The 19,670-nt window shown below is 39.2% G+C and overlaps 2 protein-coding genes across 4 annotated transcripts in view; one reads left to right on the top strand and one right to left on the bottom strand.

Moving 5' to 3' along the window:
• gle1 (GLE1 RNA export mediator) overlaps positions 1-19,451 on the bottom strand; it is a 31,293-nt gene extending 11,842 nt beyond the window's left edge. For 2 of the 3 annotated variants that reach the window (XR_015497011.1, XM_087263171.1), the window contains exons 1-7: positions 19,214-19,451; positions 16,494-16,745; positions 13,798-13,944; positions 13,351-13,499; positions 13,211-13,271; positions 7,844-8,092; positions 2,074-2,302 (exon numbers count right to left, since the gene is read on the bottom strand). Coding sequence is in view for 2 of the 3 variants with exons in the window: in XM_087263171.1 (XP_087119297.1) it covers positions 2,074-2,302; positions 7,844-8,092; positions 13,211-13,271; positions 13,351-13,499; positions 13,798-13,944; positions 16,494-16,745; positions 19,214-19,312 (1,186 nt within the window). In the remaining variant the exon portion in view is untranslated. The remainder of the gene's footprint in view (positions 1-2,073; positions 2,303-7,843; positions 8,093-13,210; positions 13,272-13,350; positions 13,500-13,797; positions 13,945-16,493; positions 16,746-19,213) is intronic. The other variant, NM_001003885.2, reaches the window with a different exon arrangement.
• A 159-nt stretch (positions 19,452-19,610) lies between these two features.
• Positions 19,611-19,670, top strand: part of si:ch211-51h9.6 — a 7,007-nt gene continuing 6,947 nt past the window's right edge. Inside the window, exon 1 of the mRNA NM_001123264.1 lies at positions 19,611-19,670. This exon is cut by the window's right edge and continues 29 nt beyond it. The gene's annotated coding sequence lies outside the window, so the exon portion shown is untranslated.

Below are 19,670 nucleotides of genomic sequence, written 5' to 3'. Positions count from 1 at the left end.
TGTCTTCAATATAAGCTGATTTTAGAGAAGACACAGTGTTCAGTTCTGAAATGTACAGTATGTTTTTATAGTACGATGAGCTTTTATTACAAGATCTAAAACAAGTCTGGTTTCTCAGTTAATGACCCCTTTACTATAGATTTACAGGAAGGCTTTGCAATATTTACTAATAGTACCGCATTATGTGGAATCAGTGTTGAATATAGCCAGCCTCTAATGGTTCAAATTAATTAAATCTGTTTATTTATAATCACATGATGAAAACAGTCTGCAGAAACACTTTGATTGACATTCTCCCCGTGCCGTCAGAGGGGGAAAGCCCCGCCCACTAGGGACCATCACTTTCTCATTAGCATAAACATCCCAGAGTAAGAAGCAGCCTTCCATCATTTTAATTTTGAGCTGCTGAAGATAATGCCTGCGATACATGTTGTGTTCACAATAGACGCGGCACGCACAAATAAATTGCACTATTTGCATGTAAATAGACATGTGAAAATTTAGTCACTTCATTCTCGGGCCAAATTCACTTCACAGTCGACATGAAATCGCAGCATGGGCAGGGCTTCTGGCTAACATGGCTTATATTGAGAGAGTAGCTGTGTTTATGTGCTTTAAGAAGGCTGAAAAACAGCATAGATTCGTTCGGCGCCGTGTCTGAGTCCACTAGATCCTTTCAGAGGTGCAGCAGCTCTGTGAATTCATCAACTCCTTCAGAAACTATACCTGGATGATGGAGGCTTTCAGCGGTGCTTCAGACTGAGCTGAGCCCAATTTGATGAACTGTTGCCGTGTTGGCATAAGGATTTCCCCTGGGACACCAACAATAGGCAATAGCAAGCTCCTGATTGGTTAACGTGGTGTGAATGAAGATTTTCCAACTCGAGCGATTTGCTCGTTAAGCGCTTTAAATGTGCAAAATGCTCAACTCATGCTGCTTCATTCATGTGAATGACCAAACTTTGCACTGACTTAACATGTAAATCACTTGCGCTTGACGCTTTGTTCGCATCTGGTTCGAACACAGCATAGAAGAGTTTTAGATGAAGTAAAAAAAAAACTAAGTGACAGGAGTCTCCATAGACTGACGGATTCTCACACACTGATGCACACATTTTCACTTTTCACACTGTAGCAAAAAATGAATTTATTTTTTATTACTTTTGTGTCTGTATTTTTATTAGAAAAATGTTTAGACTAACAACAGATTAATCAATCTTTTACTTTTGTATAATAGCACATGTTGACCTGGCACACTTCGTCTTTTTTACTGTGCTGCATACTTTTAGAGGAACTGCTGACCAGAGGAAATATATTAAAGAATAAATTTAGGGTTGTTCCAGACTGCTGTTTAGACATGTCACAAGTTGTCATGATGCTTGAAGAAGTTGTGAAATATATTTAAGATGCACGTAATTGTTTAGTTCTGGTATGTAGAGAAGGGTTGCAGAAAGAGGAAGTATGTCTGGGGGTATAAGAGCCAAAGCACTGCAGAATGACTGATAAGTGACGTTACACCAAAACTCCACCTGTTAATATCAGTTGTGTATATATGCTGGAGTCAGGAAATGCATGTTAGTTGCGAACCTCTTGAATGTAATTCTTGTATTGCATTGGGGTAACGTAACCCAAAGCTCTGTCATCGAATTATTCATTTGTATCTAATAAATTACTAATATTTTTGACATTGAAGAAAACACTCTCCAGACCTTTTCTTATTGAACACGCATGGAATTGACTTGATATTCCAACAACACAGATAACGATAGTCATGTTTCGAAGAGCACAATCTCATTTGAATTTACAGCGACAGTCACCAAAACGCCACAATTAAGATCAAAGTCTAAAAGGGTCAGTTTTAGAGAGTTTGAAAACAATATTTGTGGGGTATTTTGAACTTCAGGTACACACTCTAGGGACATCAGAGACTTTTTTTTCACATCTTGTAAAAATATTAAAATAAAAGGTCTTGTAATTGTAAATAATAGTAAAAAAATAGATCTTTTGCTGTCCAAATAAGAAAGCAAGCAAGGTTTGAAAAGCATTTTTACAAGCATTAACTTGCTCGCTCACCCTCTTTTTTGGCTTTTTCTTTAGCCGACAGTGCAGCGCTCTTCTTCTGCTCCTCTTGCTGGGCTTTCAGCTGCTCCTGCCTCCTCTTCTCCTCCTCTTCCTCCTGTTCTTTCTTCTTCTTCCTCTCAGCAGCCTGCGAAACTGCTTCCTGCAGGCTTCGGACCAATGACCTCATTTCCTGTAGAGCTCGCTCCGCCACACTCAAATCCTCCACGCTGGGAAACTGATCCTGCAAAAGAAAGGCAATTCACATTTCACATTCATGCATCTGGTGTGTGCCTCAACTTAAAATTACTTTTTAAAGCATTTTTTCATATTATCATTTCATACTGTTTATTTTGCGGTGTCCTGTTATGTTTATGGTAATACGGTAACAACATTTGGACGATGAGCTAAAATGAGCTCAAATGTTTACTTTTTATTAAGCAATGTTTTATGTTGTGCCTGTAATCACAAAGTTCCTGAAAAGTACTTAAAATTCCATTAAAATTTATTTAATATTTCTACATTTTTAATAAAACTTTTGCCCAGAAGTTCTAAATAAAGTGACCATAGATCAGTGCTTCCCACACATAGACTTTACTTAGGCCCCGTTTACACTAGTGCGTTTTAGTTTTAAAACGGCGTTTTAGAATGAAAACGATCCGCGTCCACACTTGCGTTTTACCCAGCGTTTCTGAACTGCTCTCCGTCCACACCAAAACGCTGAAAACGCACATTACGTGACCACACACACACTCTCTGGCAAGCGCTGCAGCCCATCTACCCAGATTAGAACTCTGCTAGTCGGACTTCTCATCAAGCATCTCCCGCTGGATCCAATCTTACTACATTTATTAAACGGGATATTTTATTCATCTTGTTGTCTTTATCTATCGACATATTCCCTGACTTTGGTCATTGGAATCTATTACTTGTTCTCAGGTAACGTGTTTTGGCTAAGCGCAAAGATAAGTTAATGATTAATGTAACTACGTAGCCTACATTCTGTATATTGACTGATCGCTTGCCTTTATTTCCTATAATGTATAAACTTATTGTATGTTATACTTTTATAATGGCCATTATCGATTATTAAAACTGATATTCAGCAAAAGAGAGGGTGTGTTTCGTATTTTCACTGAAATTGAAAGGAGACAGTTGTTATCGGCTCCGTTTTGTTATAAATATCCACACAGTGAAGATGACGCTCATAAATGCAGCACGACGCCTCAACATTTCTGCTGTCTGTTAAGTTGCTAATAATAAAATGAAAATAGGCAGTTCCTTATATCATGTGTACATTTTATTGTTGAGAAAGTGAAACATTGTAGCCAGGGTGATGTGAATGAAGTTATAAAGTGCACTGTTCCCTTTGAAGATTTACCCGTGTCCTCGGTATAGTCTGTTTTCCATATCAAACTGAAAAGAAGAGATGCAGCCTTGATCAAACTTGCGAAGTGTGAACTTACACGGAGAAGATGCAGGACTCAACTGTGTGTGTTAGGCTACTTAATATTCAGGAAAAAGCCCCAATCAGAGAGGTGAATGTCAGCAGCCCTGCCTCCGTTTTCAGATGTCTCAGTTTTTGCTCATCCACACTGAGACGGAGCAGCAGCGTTTCAGTATGAAAACGGCCTCTCCAGCGTTTTCGAAACGCTCCGTTTTCAGCGCTCAAGAACTCCGGCGTAGTGTGGACGGTTGGCGTAACCGTAGCAAAACTTATGCATTTTCAAACTAAAATGCATTAGTGTAAACGGGGCCTTAGACAGGCCGTCCAGGTATATTAACGGCCGCTCAAGTATATCTAGGGTTCACTTTTTTTTTCTTTTACACTTTGTTGTATCCGCCCAATATAACCAAACATCTGTGATCGATTAAGTATAGGAAAATCTTCTCTCATTTACCCGTTTCATTCTGTGTGTGCAAGACTTGTCAACACTCCCACAGGTAATCTCACAGACCCAATGAACCGCCAACTTATCCAGCACATGTTTTTCCAGTCCATGCTTTTATGACTTCTAGGCTGGATTACTGTGATGCTCTGTTTGCTGGCTGCCCAGCATCCTCTATTAAACTTCAGCTAGTACAAAATGCAGCAGCCAGAGTTCTTACCAGGTCTAGAAAATATGATCATATCACCCCAATGTTATCCTCCTTACACTGGCTGCCTGTTAGTTTCGTATTGAATTTAAAATATTGCTTCTTACCTATAAAGCTTTAAATAATCTAACTCCTGTTTATCTAACCAACCTTCTGTCTCGATACAATCAAACCCACGCTTTAAGATCTTAAAACTCAGGGCTTCTGGTAGTACCTAAAACAGCTAAAGGAGGTCAAGCCTTCTCATTTATGGCTCCTAAACTATGGAATAGCCTTCCTGATAATGTCCGAGGCTAAGACAAACTCTCGCAGTTCAAAACCAGATTAAAGAGATCTTTTTAGTAAAGCATACACTCAGTGCATCACTTAGCAGTATGATACATGAATGTGCTCCACATAGGTTTCTGCATCTTGTTTATTTACTCTATAAACAGCAGCTACGCTAATTATTCTCTTTATTCTCTATTTCCACCTGCGGATACTCATCCCGAGGCCCTCAGACTATGCAGCTCCACTGATTCGATTCAAGACCAGCAACGAGATGATCCCAAGGTTTCCATAATCCTGGACCAGGCCGTATACTGAGCAGCTGTTGTGGTGGTCACGGAGGAGTGGAGAGCATGAGACTGATTCCTGTGACACTCCAGGGACAGACGAGTCTTCACAGACATCCAGTATTCTCCAGCCTCCGGCGCCTAGACTGCAGCTCTGCACAAGACGTGTGGCCATAGGAGAAATGGTCGTGCCCAACTAAGACTGGTTTCTCTCAAGATTTTTTCATTTTTCACTTTAGCCAATTGGTGAATTTTTTTCCTCACCCATGTCTCCACTGGCTTGCATGGTTCGGGATCTGTAGAGCTACACATCGATGGATTTGCTCTTCAGTGTTTGAACTCTCAGTAGTGAATATTAAACCACACTGAACTGAACTAAAATGAACTTAAACTCTCAAAACTGGACTACACTTTTTCAATTTACTATGATCTTCTATGTGAAGCTGCTTTGACACAATCTACATTGTAAAAGTGCTATACAAATAAAGCTGAATTGAATTGATTGTTTCACACAGCGGATGCCCTTCCAGCTGCAACCCATCTCTGGGAAACATGCATACACACTTATTCTCACTCATACACTACGGACAATTTAGCCTACCCAATTCCCCTAAAGCGCATGTCTTTGGACTGTGAGGGAAACCGGAGCACCCAGAGAAAATCCACGTGAATGCAGAGAGAACATGCAAACTCCACACAGAAACGCCAACTGACCCAGCCGAGGCTCAAACCAGCTACTTGCTGTAAGGCGACAGCACTAACCACTGCATAGCCCCTCGTATGCGCTTTTGCATTACTTTTTTACTTAACCCTACTTTTGCTTGGCTTCGCAGCTGACAGCAGCCTGAATGAAAGAAATATTTCATTCTTTAATCGAAATGACTGAGAAAGACTTTACTATATACAGGGAGAGGACAAAAAAAAATAGTCTAAACTGGCTGCAAAATATATGTACACCATTAGTAATAGTTAACCAACACATTTGCCTGATTTAACATGTATTATCTTAAGAGATATTGTCCGTTTTTATTCCTTTTTCTGTCATTTATTTCTCAGTTGCTGATTATTTTATTAATTCGATGATGTCAATATATTACATACTTCATACATTTCTAAAATGCTTTGGCATTCAACTGTGCTTTGCACTTGAGAGAGAGTGTATTAAAGAGAGAGACAGTGTATTTTAATTAGTATTTGGTTAAATTTAAAAAAGGCACTATTTGGTGATAGAGTTAAAAGTAGGGCTATCAAATGATAAAAAAAATGTATGTAATTAATCACACTTTTTTGTAATTAATCATGATAATTCACAAAATGTAACTAACGTAATCACGATTAATCATGAAATGCCTTATTTATTACAGAAAAAAAAACAGGCATGTAAGTGCCATTTGAATTTCAAAACAAACAACCAATGCCAATAACAAACATGATTTCCATGTTGGATTCTAAGTGGACTACACACGCACGCACGCACGCCTACATACACAACGCGCGCAGTACATCGCACCCAGTGAGCGAGGGATCCCTTCAGATTTATCAACATGCATGATCGCTTTTATCAAATTTGCTTAAACTAAGCGCTCTAAAGTACGGCTGTATTTTAAAAGCAAGAATTCTGACAGCAACATAAAGCAGTCACTTTACAAAAGTTGCGTGTAGGGGGGAAACACGTCAAACTTAATGAAACATTTGAGGGTGCATGGAAGCAGCTTAAAGGCAGACGAATAGGGCAGTCTTTGACAGCTCGCGACATCATCCGGCACTTTCACTGAGTACATTTACATGGACACCAACACTCCACTTTTACAACTAAGATAATACTGATTAAGAGTCTACCATGTAAGCAGCGATTTTTGATTACCTTAAAGGATCACGCGAATCCTGAAATGCGGAGGTTTTTCTTTCCGTTAGCCATGCGTTTTCAAATGACATTAAAACATCCTGAATGAAAATATGCTGAATGAGAGTAAACTGCTGAACTGCAGTTAAAGTCTAAAGATCCTGAAACATCCGAAATTGCAGGAAACTCTGGAGGAAACGCAGGATAGCCTGGTGATGCAACATTAATTGTTTTATACTGAAACTTTCCTTCTAAAAGCGCGTCCTTGGTCTTATCCAAATTTCTTTGCACGTTAAACACACGCAGGGCCGGAGCAAGCTGAACTGGCGCTCTAGGCAAACGGCAATCACACCGCCCTCAATCCAAAAGTGAAAAAGTGACCGGGAGGTACGCTCACCATTCTGCTGCCCAAGGCGGCCGCCTAGGTCACATCTAAGGACGCACCGTCCCTGAACACACGTCGGCCACAACAGGAAATAAAAAAAACTACAACTGTGTTATTTGCGTTATTTTTTTTAAACACATTAAATATTTCAAATTAATCACGTGTGTTAACGGGCTAATTCTGACAGCCCTAGTTAAAAGTAAAATATTTTGCACTCCTGTGAAAATTTTTTTTTTTACTAATATTTCCTCATTTATTAATATTTCTTTTATTTAGTAGACAATTTTGTGCAAAGTACCTTACAATTTATGAGGCATTCAGTGATTCAACAAGAGGCAATAAACAGAACAAGTGCTAAGTATACAAAAGAATCGCTTGTGCTCAGAGAATTAAGCGTTAGTTTTATTTTTTAGTTAGTATTTTTTTTCTACAAGTGGTTTGTCAAGCCTACTCACCCGTGTGAGGCACACATCCTTAATGCACAATTATCTTTTGATAGGAAGTGATTGTAAGAAAGTGTTGGTGCAAATGTGCAAAAACTGGTGCAAGTGTGTGTAAAAGTGTCAGAGAGACGAAAGATTGTTTCTACAGGTGGTTTGTCAAGCCCACTCACCTGTGTGAGGCACACTCAGAATTGCACAATGTTTTCAGGTTAAATATGTAATTTTATAAATGTGACTGTTGCATAATAGGTGCCCTTTAAACTGAATACTAGTGTCTTGCAAATGAACTATCATGGCAAAGACTATTAGTAATTAGTTATACTATTATGCTTTAAAATCTCATTAAGCATTATTAAAAACTGTATAAATCAACAAAAGGGGGAATGATTTTGTCTTTAACTGTTTGTCATTATCAGGACATGAGAAGACATGAGATTTTTGTCTTGGTCAGAAGTGGACTCACGTCTGCTGCAGCCGGCACCACCTCAGACAGCTGTGAGCAGAGCTGGTTGCCCCGTGTGATGTACGGCGCGTGCTCCACCTCCGCATGTGTGCTCTGCTGCGGCTGCAGGAGCCGGTTGAGCTGCAGAACCTCCTCCTGGATGGCATTAATGGCTCTGTGCCGCTCTCTGCCCTCCACCTGCCGCTGGCGCTCCAGCTCCACCTCCCGCAGACGCTGCTGCTCCATCTCACGCAGACGCAGGTTCAGGATCTGCTCACACAAAACAATTCAATGTGGTATATGACTATTTATTTTCAGTCAGGCGGCCCAATCGCTTCCGGTGAACTGTCATGCCACTACAAAATCCCCACGTTTAAGATTTGATTTCTTTAAAAATCTGTGATCTTCACTGCCTGATTGATATGCGATATAAAGTGGGTCTCAGACCGGACAAGAATCACTGCATTAAATTCCATTTTTCCCCGGCATTTCTTTAAAGGGTCACGAAACACCAAAACACATTTTTTGAGCTGTTGACAGTCGTATTTGTTTCCCACACTGCTAAAAACACTATTAGGACACCTATATTTCACTAAAAAGTGTAAATTGGTTGTTTTTGTATTATTTCAAGCAAATTCGTACTTCCGTTTGAAACAAATTTTTGAAGCTGCGTCACGGTCATGACATAATAGCGTGTATTCCAGTGTGCAGACTGGACGTCTGTGCCAGAGTGTGTCTTATTACATCTTACAGTGTGTTGCATTAATGCATGAGTAAGGCTTGGTTCAAACCAATCAGCGCGCTCTATTGTGCAACTTCATTAATATTCATTACTGACAGTGTTTAGACGACAGAGACGCCACGTTGTGTTGACAAAACAAGCGTGAAGTGTTGCTTTTATAGTTTGCTGCCGTTAAGTTTTGTTTTCATTTTCTCTCTGTGAGAGCGCAGCTGGAGTCACGTGTGGATTAACAGTGTACGCGACGCTCGACAACAATAACTTACGTGTGTAAGGAGGATTATTGTTTACCTGAGAGCTGTTCTCATCTGCAAACGCTGAGATCCGGATTCGCTTGTAGTCTCCTCTTAATAAAGACGCGGCTCTAGTTGCTGCTGATTGTCCTGTCTCTACAGATTTGGTAAGTGAGCGACCGGTGCTCTTTGTATATTCAGTTTGTTCATATCGAACTAAGTTAACTATTGCACTGAGTGTAAACATGTTAGCACCACAACCAAACATTAACCTCGTGTAGGATTTTCACCGCATTTTGTGACCGGAATAACACATGCGGCTTTCTGACGCTATCTGCCGAGTGCATCTAAGTTTCCGGGAAATGCTGGGTTTTTTTCTCTCATTCGCCGTGCGGTATCAAACATTGCATGAAAAATACACGCTTAGAGCAGCGCCTCGAATCAAATATCTCGTTTGTCGGGAGGGGCATGAATGAATTTCCTGAATGAAAGAGCCAAACTGCAGTTAAAGTCCACCATTTAATAATTTGGCAAATAATTCGACTACAGATGTCCATGTAAACACAGTCACTTTGTCCCGTGTGTGTGTGTGTGTGTGTGTGTTTTGACTCTGGAAGTTAGCGCGCCCAAATAGACACTCCCACACCATGCCTCTTTTCTTCCTCCGACACTCCCCCCTAAACAGAGCTGGACACGCCCACTTTTCTTACTTTATCCAAAGTAGAAGTGCAATAACACCCTGCTGAAACGAGGGGGTTTCATGGCCCTTTAAAATATGAACATTTATTTTACCACAGTATGTTCAATGCAGTTTCTGCGCTCGCCTGCTGATTCTGATGGCGCTGTTCCTGATGTCTTTCATCTCGTTTTACGCTTGAATACCTATATGAATGCTTAGGTTTATTTAACTAATTGTATTTTAATTACATTACAACATCAACCCAAAAAAAGAAACCTTATGAAATTGAAAACAGTCGCATTTCCCCAGACATTTATCTTTGGCTAATAAAACACTAGCTGTGCATATGACCCAGTCAATTCAAGTTTGAGTAGCGCTTTTCAGAATAATTGTTTCAAGAAGCTTTACAAAAGGTGCACATTAATGTATTACAATCAAAATCAGAAAAGGTAAGGTTATTAGTAGGGCCAGACGGAATTTGCGGACGTTTTTTGCTATTTCTGCGCAGAATTTTGGTAAAAATCTGCGGATTTCTGCGGAATTATTTTGGGAGTATCCAGCAGAGTATCATAACTTACACCTTAATATATTAAATAAAAAGTGATAAATTACTGAATAAAAAATGACTTAATTCAGATTTACACATTTACTCAAGTAAATAAACTGAATTAATAATGTGCTAAATATTGGCAGAAATCTGCGAAATTCTGCGCGCGCAGATTCCGTGTGGGCCTAGTTATTAGTTACCATAAGCATAATCTTTAAGATCTCAAAACTCTTCTTGTAGTACCCATAATAGCAAAGTCTACTAAAGGACGTTGATCCTGTTCATTTATAAACTCCGGACTAGCCTTCCTGATAATGTGCGAAGCTCAGACACACTCTCTCAGTTCAAAACTTTCGGAACTTTTCGTCTTTCGGATGAGACGTTAAACCGAGGTCCTGACTCTCTGTGGTCATTAAAAATCCCAAGGCACTTCTCATGAAAGAGCAGGGGTGTAACCCCGGTGTCCTGGCCAAAGTCCCTCTATCGGCCCTTACGATCATGGCCTCCCAATCATCCCCTTCCACCGAATTGGCTCTATCACTGTCCCTCCACTCCACCAATAGCTGGTGTGTGGTGAGCGCACTGGCGCCGTTGTCCTGTGGCAGCCGTCGCATCATCCAAGTGGATGCTGCACACTGGTGGTGGTGTGGAGAGACCCCCCTCATGATTGTGAAGCGCTTTGGGTGTATGGCCATACACAATAAATGCGCTATATAAATACACATTAAATTTACATTTACATTACAAAACTAGATTAAAGACTCAAATGTTTAGTAGGGTTGCAACAACGAATCGATTAAATCGATTCAAATTGATTACTAAAAGCGGTGGCAACGAATTTCATTGATGCGTCGTGTCGCACAACGCGGAGACGTTTGGTTATTAAAAAAACTGTAGTTGAGTGCGGAGCAGAGTGAATGCACTCTGCCTCTCTCGCCAGCAGAGTTCGGCACCTCAAAGACAAGACAGAGTTAACGTTAGAGGAAAGATACATGGCAAAGGCAGAGAAATCTGCGCGACCCTAGTCATCCAAGGTATGATGAAATAGAAAAAAGTGAAAGTTAACAGTGGACGGGGGAGGGGGGCGGTTGAGGAGGGGGATTGGTAAAATTAAGTGCCAGATCAGATTTCAGAGGTGCTGGATCCGGAGTGTTCCGGCAAAATTTAAGCTCTGAGCCCACTCAACTGTGTAAAGCTCACTTTATAAATTATAACATATTTTTGTGCTGTTAGAGAAGTGTCTAGTGCAAATGTGCAATACAGGTGCAAGTGTCGGGTAAAGTATCAGAGATAAATAAGTGTTTTCTACAGGTGGTTTGTCAAGCCCACTCACCTGTGTGAGGCACACTGAATTAGGGGTTATGGATCAAATAATTGATCCCTTTAGGTGGAAATGACAAACTGCAAACTTTGAATGTTTATATCAGGGTATATGCAGGAATCCCAAAGGTAATTTCAATACCTTTTTAAAGACCTTCTTGGAATATTTTAAGACCTCATCGCCACTTCAAGTTCTAATCAGTATCAAACCATTAATTTAATAAACAGTTGTAGTTAAATGAATTAATACAGCACAACCGTGCAACAGAACTCAGATAAGCTCGGAAGAAGCAAAGCTTGAAAGAATAAATTACGCGGCTGTTTTCAGCGACAGACCTCAGCCACTGCTTAAACTCGTCTTTCTCCAACAAGGAGTTCGCAAACTTGCATTTTTTCCATTTTGCTATCTGTTTTGCTCTATGGTTTCTCTACATGTGGAGAGGGTCACATCATCTTCCTTTGCTTGTAGCAAATTACGTGGCTTCACCCGGACGAAGGAGCTTGGCCGGATGCGCCCAGGCCCGAACCAATAGTGTTGATCGAGCACGCCGTTGTTAATATTAGGGGGGGAGGGGGGGAGGGGGGATATATATGTGCTTTTTTGGAGTCAAACACATTGAACATCACTTAAACAAAATTTAAGACCTCATAAAAACACGATCAAGACTTTTTAATTCCTTTAAATTCCTTAATTTTCTCATAATTGATTTATCAACTTTTAACCAATTAAACTCTGCTGTTATTTTTGGATTTCTGCATGGATTTTGTCTACCCAACTTTAAAAGCTTCCCAAATCCAGATGCAGAGGATTAAATGCAAAAAATTGGTCTCATTTTAAAGAAATCCCTTTGAATTTTCATAAAACACTATCTAAAGTTTTTAAAATATCTGTATATGTTGTCTGTGTTATAATAAACACCTAAAAAAAGAGGCGCTTTTTGTATTTTTTTTTCATAAACTCACATTTGAAAGTGTACCTTTTAGGTTGTGTGTGGTCTAGCGTGCTGTAATTAATTTAGGTGTTTCCTGCACATGTCTGTAATCATAGGAAAAAAGAAAAATGTCTCCACCATAATCTATGCAAAAGTTATTGTATTCCAACTGATGAGAGGTGCTGTACAAGCCACAGGGATCGATCATTGTTTTCATATTTCACTATTCTTTTGTTTGATCAAACATAATTCACTGTGTTTGGATCACGTCAGACACATTAAAGGATTACTTATGCACATCACCTCAAAAACACAGGAGAATGGCCCTGAAGCGCACAGCATAAGGTGAGAGATGACAGCTGTCTGTGCTATCTGGGGCTGCTTATTGATCATAAATGTATTGTTTTCACTTCTGCGCTATGGAAACGCTGCGATTCATGCGGCAACTGTTTGATATGTGAATATAATTCAGTAAAAGGAATGCTAGAACCGTATGAGCACCGGCAAGAGCTTTCATTTGAGCTATAACTTGTACATGTGTCTAATGAAAAATATGAAAACAAACCAATGTTCAATACCCAGCTCAGGTATCCAAAATACTGTGTATTTAAGTGTAAATAACTTTTGTACAGTAGAATAAAAACCAAAGTGATGCAAATGTGCATAAAATATAGATTCTACACTTTCAAACAAAACCACTTACGGAGGTCTGGTGCAATGCTAGCCCTTTAAATCTAAAGCGAAAGTCAATGACATCACGGACCCGGTACCGGGTCTCCGGAGTTTAACTGTAAAGACCCAGCGGGACACCCTCCTATATGTTCTAAATGTGATTATAGACAAACAAACTGATACTAACATCTATACAACATTGTTATAAGTTCATGGGGACTTTAAGTTAAATGAACTCATGCTGAATGATTTATTCAAAGACTCACTTTCATTCTGTGCCTGTGTTCCTCTCTCAGCTTCTCCTGGCGGCCGAGACTCTCCTGCGCCCTTCAGACACAAAACATTGATTAAAACAAACTCTGTACATGATTGTAACCCAAGGATGAATAGTTTGGAGGTCACATACTCTTTTTCATTGGTGTCTCTAATACTCTGGTGCTCCTGCCTCTGCTTGAGCTCCATGAACTCCTCGAAGCGCTTCAGCTGCTCGGACTCATGGTTGGCAACGGTGGCCACCAGACGCTCCTGCTGCTCCTGTCTGAGACTCAGCTCCATCTGACACAGAAAACACACATGCGTTTATGAAAAAAAGTGCTCTGTTTTCCAAAAATGCAGATGTTTAATCAAAAATATAGTAACTTTTTTGCTAAAACAAAAACTGGTCACACTTCATGATGGGTTTCATTAGTTAATGTATTTACAGAGATGAACTAAAAATAAACACCAACTGACCCAGCTGGGCTCGAACCAGCGACCTTCTTGATGTGAGGCGACAGGGCCACACTTTTAAAAATAATTGTGTACTCAAAAAAAAAGAAATAATCACTCAGGGTTACTGATTAAATCATAGTACCTTGGCTTTGGCCTTGTGTTTCTGTTCACACATGCGGATGCAACCAGAGATCTGCGTGGCTCTGGGAGACAGGACTGAGACTGCCGGAGGAGTACTGACCGATGCTTCAGGACTCACTGCAGGAGCCTCCGCAACCACTTCTGCTTTCTGATGTTAATAAAACAAGAGGGAAAAAAATTGCATTAAAGTTCCAACACATACATAGGTTCCAAAATCACCAGCAATAACTCAAAAAATAAACAAATTAACAAATAAATAAATAGAAATTAAAACATTTTTCTTAGCAAACAAACCCTCGGATTAGTGACCATCTGTGGTCTGCCACTATGCTGACACGCAGGCCTTTCTAGCTCCACCCTCTTTTGAAAAGAGCACAATCTCATTAGAATTTAAAGCGACAGTCACCAAGATGTCACAATTAGGATCAAAGCCTGAAAGGGTCAGTTTCAGACTCTGTTCCCAGATATAGTTGACTTTTTTCAGCCCAAAAACTGTTCAAAACCAGCCCAAACACACAAAGAACAAAGGCCAAAATATTCAATTAATATTTTCTTAAATTTTAAATTATTTAAAATCGAAATTAACCTAGTTACAATGTCATAATTTTTTACCCATACAGTAGAGCTGTACGATTAATCGAAAAAAGATCACAATCTCGATTCGACCCTACACACGATCTTAATTCAGCTTTTCTATGATTCAGCCAATTATATTTTCAAGGTCAGAAGAGAAGCTTAAAGGTGGTTGCAGGAGTCGTACAGTCATTCACAACATTGACACCTTCAAATGGTGTTAAAAGTGTCACATACTGTATTTATAAGGTACAATTCACCCAGAAATGTCATTTCTGTCTTCATGTAATGATGTATTTGCGGACGGGAAATCACACGTGAGCTGCACTAGGAAGTGAAGCCTGTGCGCACATCTTAAGTGATCAAATCGCATCTTATGGTTATGATTACCACAAGCATTTGATTTGTTGTTTTTTTTTGTAGCTAACACAGCGTTGTGCGTAAAAATAAACGTTTACTGTGTCAGTATAGCTACTCTAACTTATATAATGTTGAGTATAATGAAAGAAGAAATCTGATAATGACAAATGTCTGACTTTAAAAATGAGGTAAACACAAAAAAAAACTTTCCATCCGGAGCTCCTTCACGGGACTCCACACTTGTAAACAATTGCTCCATCAGGCTTGCGCCATTCACGTGGCTCTCGGTCCCGCCCAAACTCGTCAGCGCTACCAAGCCGACCAATCACAGAGCTTGTGCTATGGGTCATTGCGACGTGTAGTTACATTTTTTGAGAGGTGCACATCAGCGACGCCGACAGCCACGGCGAAGAGCTATGCGTCAGCGGCGTAGCATACGCCGGCGTTTGACGCAGAAGTATAAATCAGCCTTAAGCCAAAGTGATGCAAATGCTACCGGCAGGCTATTAACGACCTTGCCTTTGTCTTCGGGTGATACTTTCAGGCCAAAAAAAAACTCTTTTGTTGATTAACTTGTGTGGTCAGTAGCTGGGCCGGTTTCTAACACCTATATGACAGTTATCATGCTGACTCCAAAGCTTAACTTGCATGCTTTGTTTAGCCAACTTCCCTCCTCCTAAGAACACATAGACAGGATATCTTTGTCTTGATTCAGACTTGTGATAAAACTCGCAGACTGCAGACCTCCAATAGGCTCTGCAGACACATGAACTTCTTGAAGACGTTTTATGATGCAGATTAACCAACATGTCTTAATAAAGAAATTCTTCTGCTTGTTCAATTCTCCTGGACTGGGTTCTCTGTATTTTACTTATTTATTTATTTACAACACCTTAATCAGATTCATTTAATTAAAAATCACTGTTTAGATGGTAGACTCGGATACTGGAGCATTTAAAGCTTCAAAGATCGCTCATCTGTGTTTGCACTTGGTAAACATCGGTGAAGTGTGGTGAACTGATGACCTTCACGGCCAATCACAGTCATTTCTGTTGAGCACTGTTGAATACTATGGCAAATCAGTGGTGTTGCGTTCAACAGAGCTTAAATGTTAGCAGGAAATCACCTTTTTTTAATTTATTTTAGTACCGAAATGCAGTATGGTCACAAGTCTATAGTGAAAGAATCAGTTCGTTAGCTTGAGTTTGATAAATGGCATCTAAACCGTGTGTTTGGGAAAGTAAACGTTAAATACCTAGCTCCATTTCCCTTATCTTAGCTGAAAATGAGCTCTGATGTCACTTTTTATTTTCACCATTCATTCAGAAAGGACCTTCGGGTCACTCGGAAGTTGGTGAAATTATAAATTTGTGTCGCTTTCTCTTCGCTGATAAGATATACAGCCAAGCACACAACATTCCTGTGAGACTCAGGCAATACTTTCGGGTTTCTTCAGACATACTTCAGACACACTCTTTAGGCAAATTAGAGACTTGTTTTACATCTTGTAAAAAGGGGCATACTAGGTCACCTTCAAGCTGAAAACTAATGTCTTACAAAATAACTCATAAATTATTATCTACTCCCATCATGGATGAAATAACCCAAATAAAAAGTTCTCAGAAATTAGTTATTAAAACTATTATTTTAAAAATGTGTTGAACAAAATATATCTATCTGTTGGGAAATATTTTAAATTTCACAATACTTTTGACTTCAACTGATTTTAAGTGCCTCCAAAGGCCACTACAAGTGAAAGGTCACCTCCTTCTCCTTCTCCTCCTCCTCCTCAGTTTGGATGGAGACTGCAGGCAGAGAGCAGGACGAACGCTTCAGTCGGGGGCTGATGGGAGCTGATCTGCAGACGGCAGCTTCTTCAGAAAGACCGGGACTCGTATCACGGACGGATGAGGATCGAGAGCAGTTCTTGAGCAGCATTCGAGGACTCATTCTCTTCAGGATCTGCCCTGACAGAGGAGACAGACTGGGCACCTCCACACAGCCGGCCAGAACATCCTGCATTTACAAATTATACACACGATTGAGGAATAAGAGTCTACCAGTAAGACATTTAAAGGTCCCACGAAATTAAAATAATTTTTTTAAATGTTGGTTTCAGTCTGTAAAATGTGTCTCTAGGTTGTGTTTACCACGCTACTTTAAATATTCGGTCTGTATCGGTATGCAAGTATGTCTTCACAACAACATTTGGACTATTTAATTGACAGTAAACAATGTTGTACTTTGAAAGTCATTGGCTGCTAATATGATTTCTCTTTTTAGAATTAGAAAAAAAGGGCAACACAGTAGCTCAGAGGTTAGCACTGTCGCCTCACAGCAAGAAGATCGCTGGTTCGTGTCCCAGCTGGGCCAGTTGACATTTCTGTGTGGAGTTTGCATGTTCTCCCTGTCAAACACATGCACAATAGCTGAATTGATTAACTAAATTGGCTGTAGTGTATGTGTGCGCATGCGAGCGTGTATAGGTGTTTCCCACTACTGGGTTGCAGCTGGAAGGGCATCCGCTGTGTAAAACATATGCTGGTGGTTCATTCCACTGTGGTCACCCTTGATTAATAAAGGGACTAAGCCGAAATAAATTGAATGAATAAGCAAAAAAACATTTTAATATTAATTAGAAAGTGTGAGTGTTAACAAATAAATTAACGAATTAATAAATTATCCCTTGAATACATATTAAAAGACTAGATAAAGATCACAATTTGGCCGGAAAATACTCATTTATTGGTTTTATACTGTGACATTATGCTTCAAACCAATAAGTTTCACTTATTTGTAATATTTAAAAATATAATAAAATATAATCTGAGCACTTTTTTCAAATAAATTTCAAATAAACAAGATTTTTTTATTATTTTAGCAATTATACTTTACTTTTTATTCCACTGTGGTCACCCTTGATTAATAAAGGGACTAAGCCGAAATAAATTGAATGAATAAGCAAAAACATTTTAATATTAATTAGAAAGTGTGAGTGTGCAAATCTAAGCCCAGCTTCAGACTTAAGCAGCTGAAAATATGTATGAATTTCATTCTTCAAATGGGTTTGGAGCAAGTTGAATACAGTAAATGATGTCAGAATTGTCATTTTTTGGGGTGAACTACACCTTTAAGTAATTCAATTAATTTCAAGGAACTACAAAAAGTTTCGTTCAGTCTTCAACTGAATAGCTAAAATGTCACAATGGCAAATTTCTTCATATTTTCTTGCTTTTTAATATAGTTTTGAATCTTTAGTAGATTATTGTAAAGCTACAAACTTTATTAATTGAGTTTTACCTTTTAATATAGGTAATATTGTTAGTATAACTCACTAGTTCCATAAAAAAAAAATAACAACATATATTTACATGCATGTAATGCTATACAATACTTGACAAAAGTGTTGCCGTCCATCCAAGTTTTAGGAACAACCAATAAAAACTTGACTTCTAGTTGGTCATTTGGTATCAGAAGGGGCTTTTAAGAAAGGCAAAGGCCTCTAGATGAGGCCTATTTTACCACAATAAAATATGATCATGCCTTAATTTTTAATGATTTCATTAGGACAGTAAGGTCTGACTTTGCTGCAGTGGAAACAGAATGAATATTGTGTCATGAGCTTGGAGGACTGCTTCCATTCATCTCTGCAGTGACTCAAATCACTTATTAATAAAGTTATCTGGAATGGCAAAGAAAGCGTTCTAGCAGGAATCCCAGAGTTCATCAATACTCTTTGGATTCATCTTCAATGCCTCCTTCATAATCACCCCAAACATGATCAATAATGTTCATGTCTGATGACTGGGCTGGCCAATCCTGGAGCAGCTTGACCTTCTTTGCTTTCAGGAGCTTTGATATGGAGGCTGAAGTATGAGGAGCGCTATCCTGCTGGAGAATTGTCCCTCTCCTGTGGTTTGTAATGTAATGGGCAGCACAAATGTCTTGATACCTCAGGCTGTTGATGTTGCCATCCACTCTGCAGATCTCTCACACACCCCTATACTGAATGTAACCCCAAACCATGAATTTCCTTCACCAAACTTGACTGATTTCTATGATAGTCGTGGGTTCATGCAGGTTCCAATAGGTCTTGTGCAGTATTTGTGATGATTGGGATGCAGCTCAACAGATTATTCATCAGAAAAAAAACACCATCTGTCACTTTTACAAATGATCAACTAACGTTAGAAGTCAAGTTATTATTTGCTGCCCTTACAACGGAGATTCACGACAAGACTTTTGTCAGGTAACGTTAGCTCACATATCAGAGGACAATTATGACATAAAACATATGATGGTTTAATAACAGTAATTAATACATACATATATATATATATATATATATATATATATATATATATATATATATATATATATATATATATGTAATACAGATCAGAAAACAACATTGTTTTGTTATTAATAGCAACGATTAAACCATTATAACGTAAAAGTCAAAATAGAAACGTTAGCGATTTTACCTCCCCTTTTTCCACCCAGTCTGGGCTGTATTTGAGTTTCCCCTTCGGAGAGTTTTTCAGCGCTTCTAACGTTTCCCACCGAAGGTTTTCAGAAGGCATTTTGAGGGCATTAAAATGTTTTAATCCCTCACTAACTTTTGATATAAACTAGAAACACCTTTAGCAGCCCAAACAAGCCGCAGCAGCCGGTGCTTAAAAATGACTTCCGTTTCGACAACAAAATAAAAGTCTGGATGACAAATTAAACACACGATTTTATCATTTTTATACTCTACACATTAAGCATGAATATATATATAATAAACGCGAAAATTAAACTTGAACATAATAAATGCACATTTTCTAAAAAATAATTTTAACGCCAATATTAATTTGTTTCATTTCGTCGGTGGGTGGCAGTAACGGAGTAAAACGCTGAATGTTTTCCACCGCATAAAGTCCGCAGAGAAGAACACGA

This window comes from Danio rerio, chromosome 8 (assembly GCF_052040795.2).
Source record: "Danio rerio strain M-AB ecotype USA chromosome 8, GRCz13ab, whole genome shotgun sequence".
In the NCBI taxonomy this organism is placed as follows: domain Eukaryota; kingdom Metazoa; phylum Chordata; class Actinopteri; order Cypriniformes; family Danionidae; genus Danio; species Danio rerio.
Note: the sequence above shows the minus strand (reverse complement) of the source record. Positions and strands in the feature narration are given on the sequence as shown.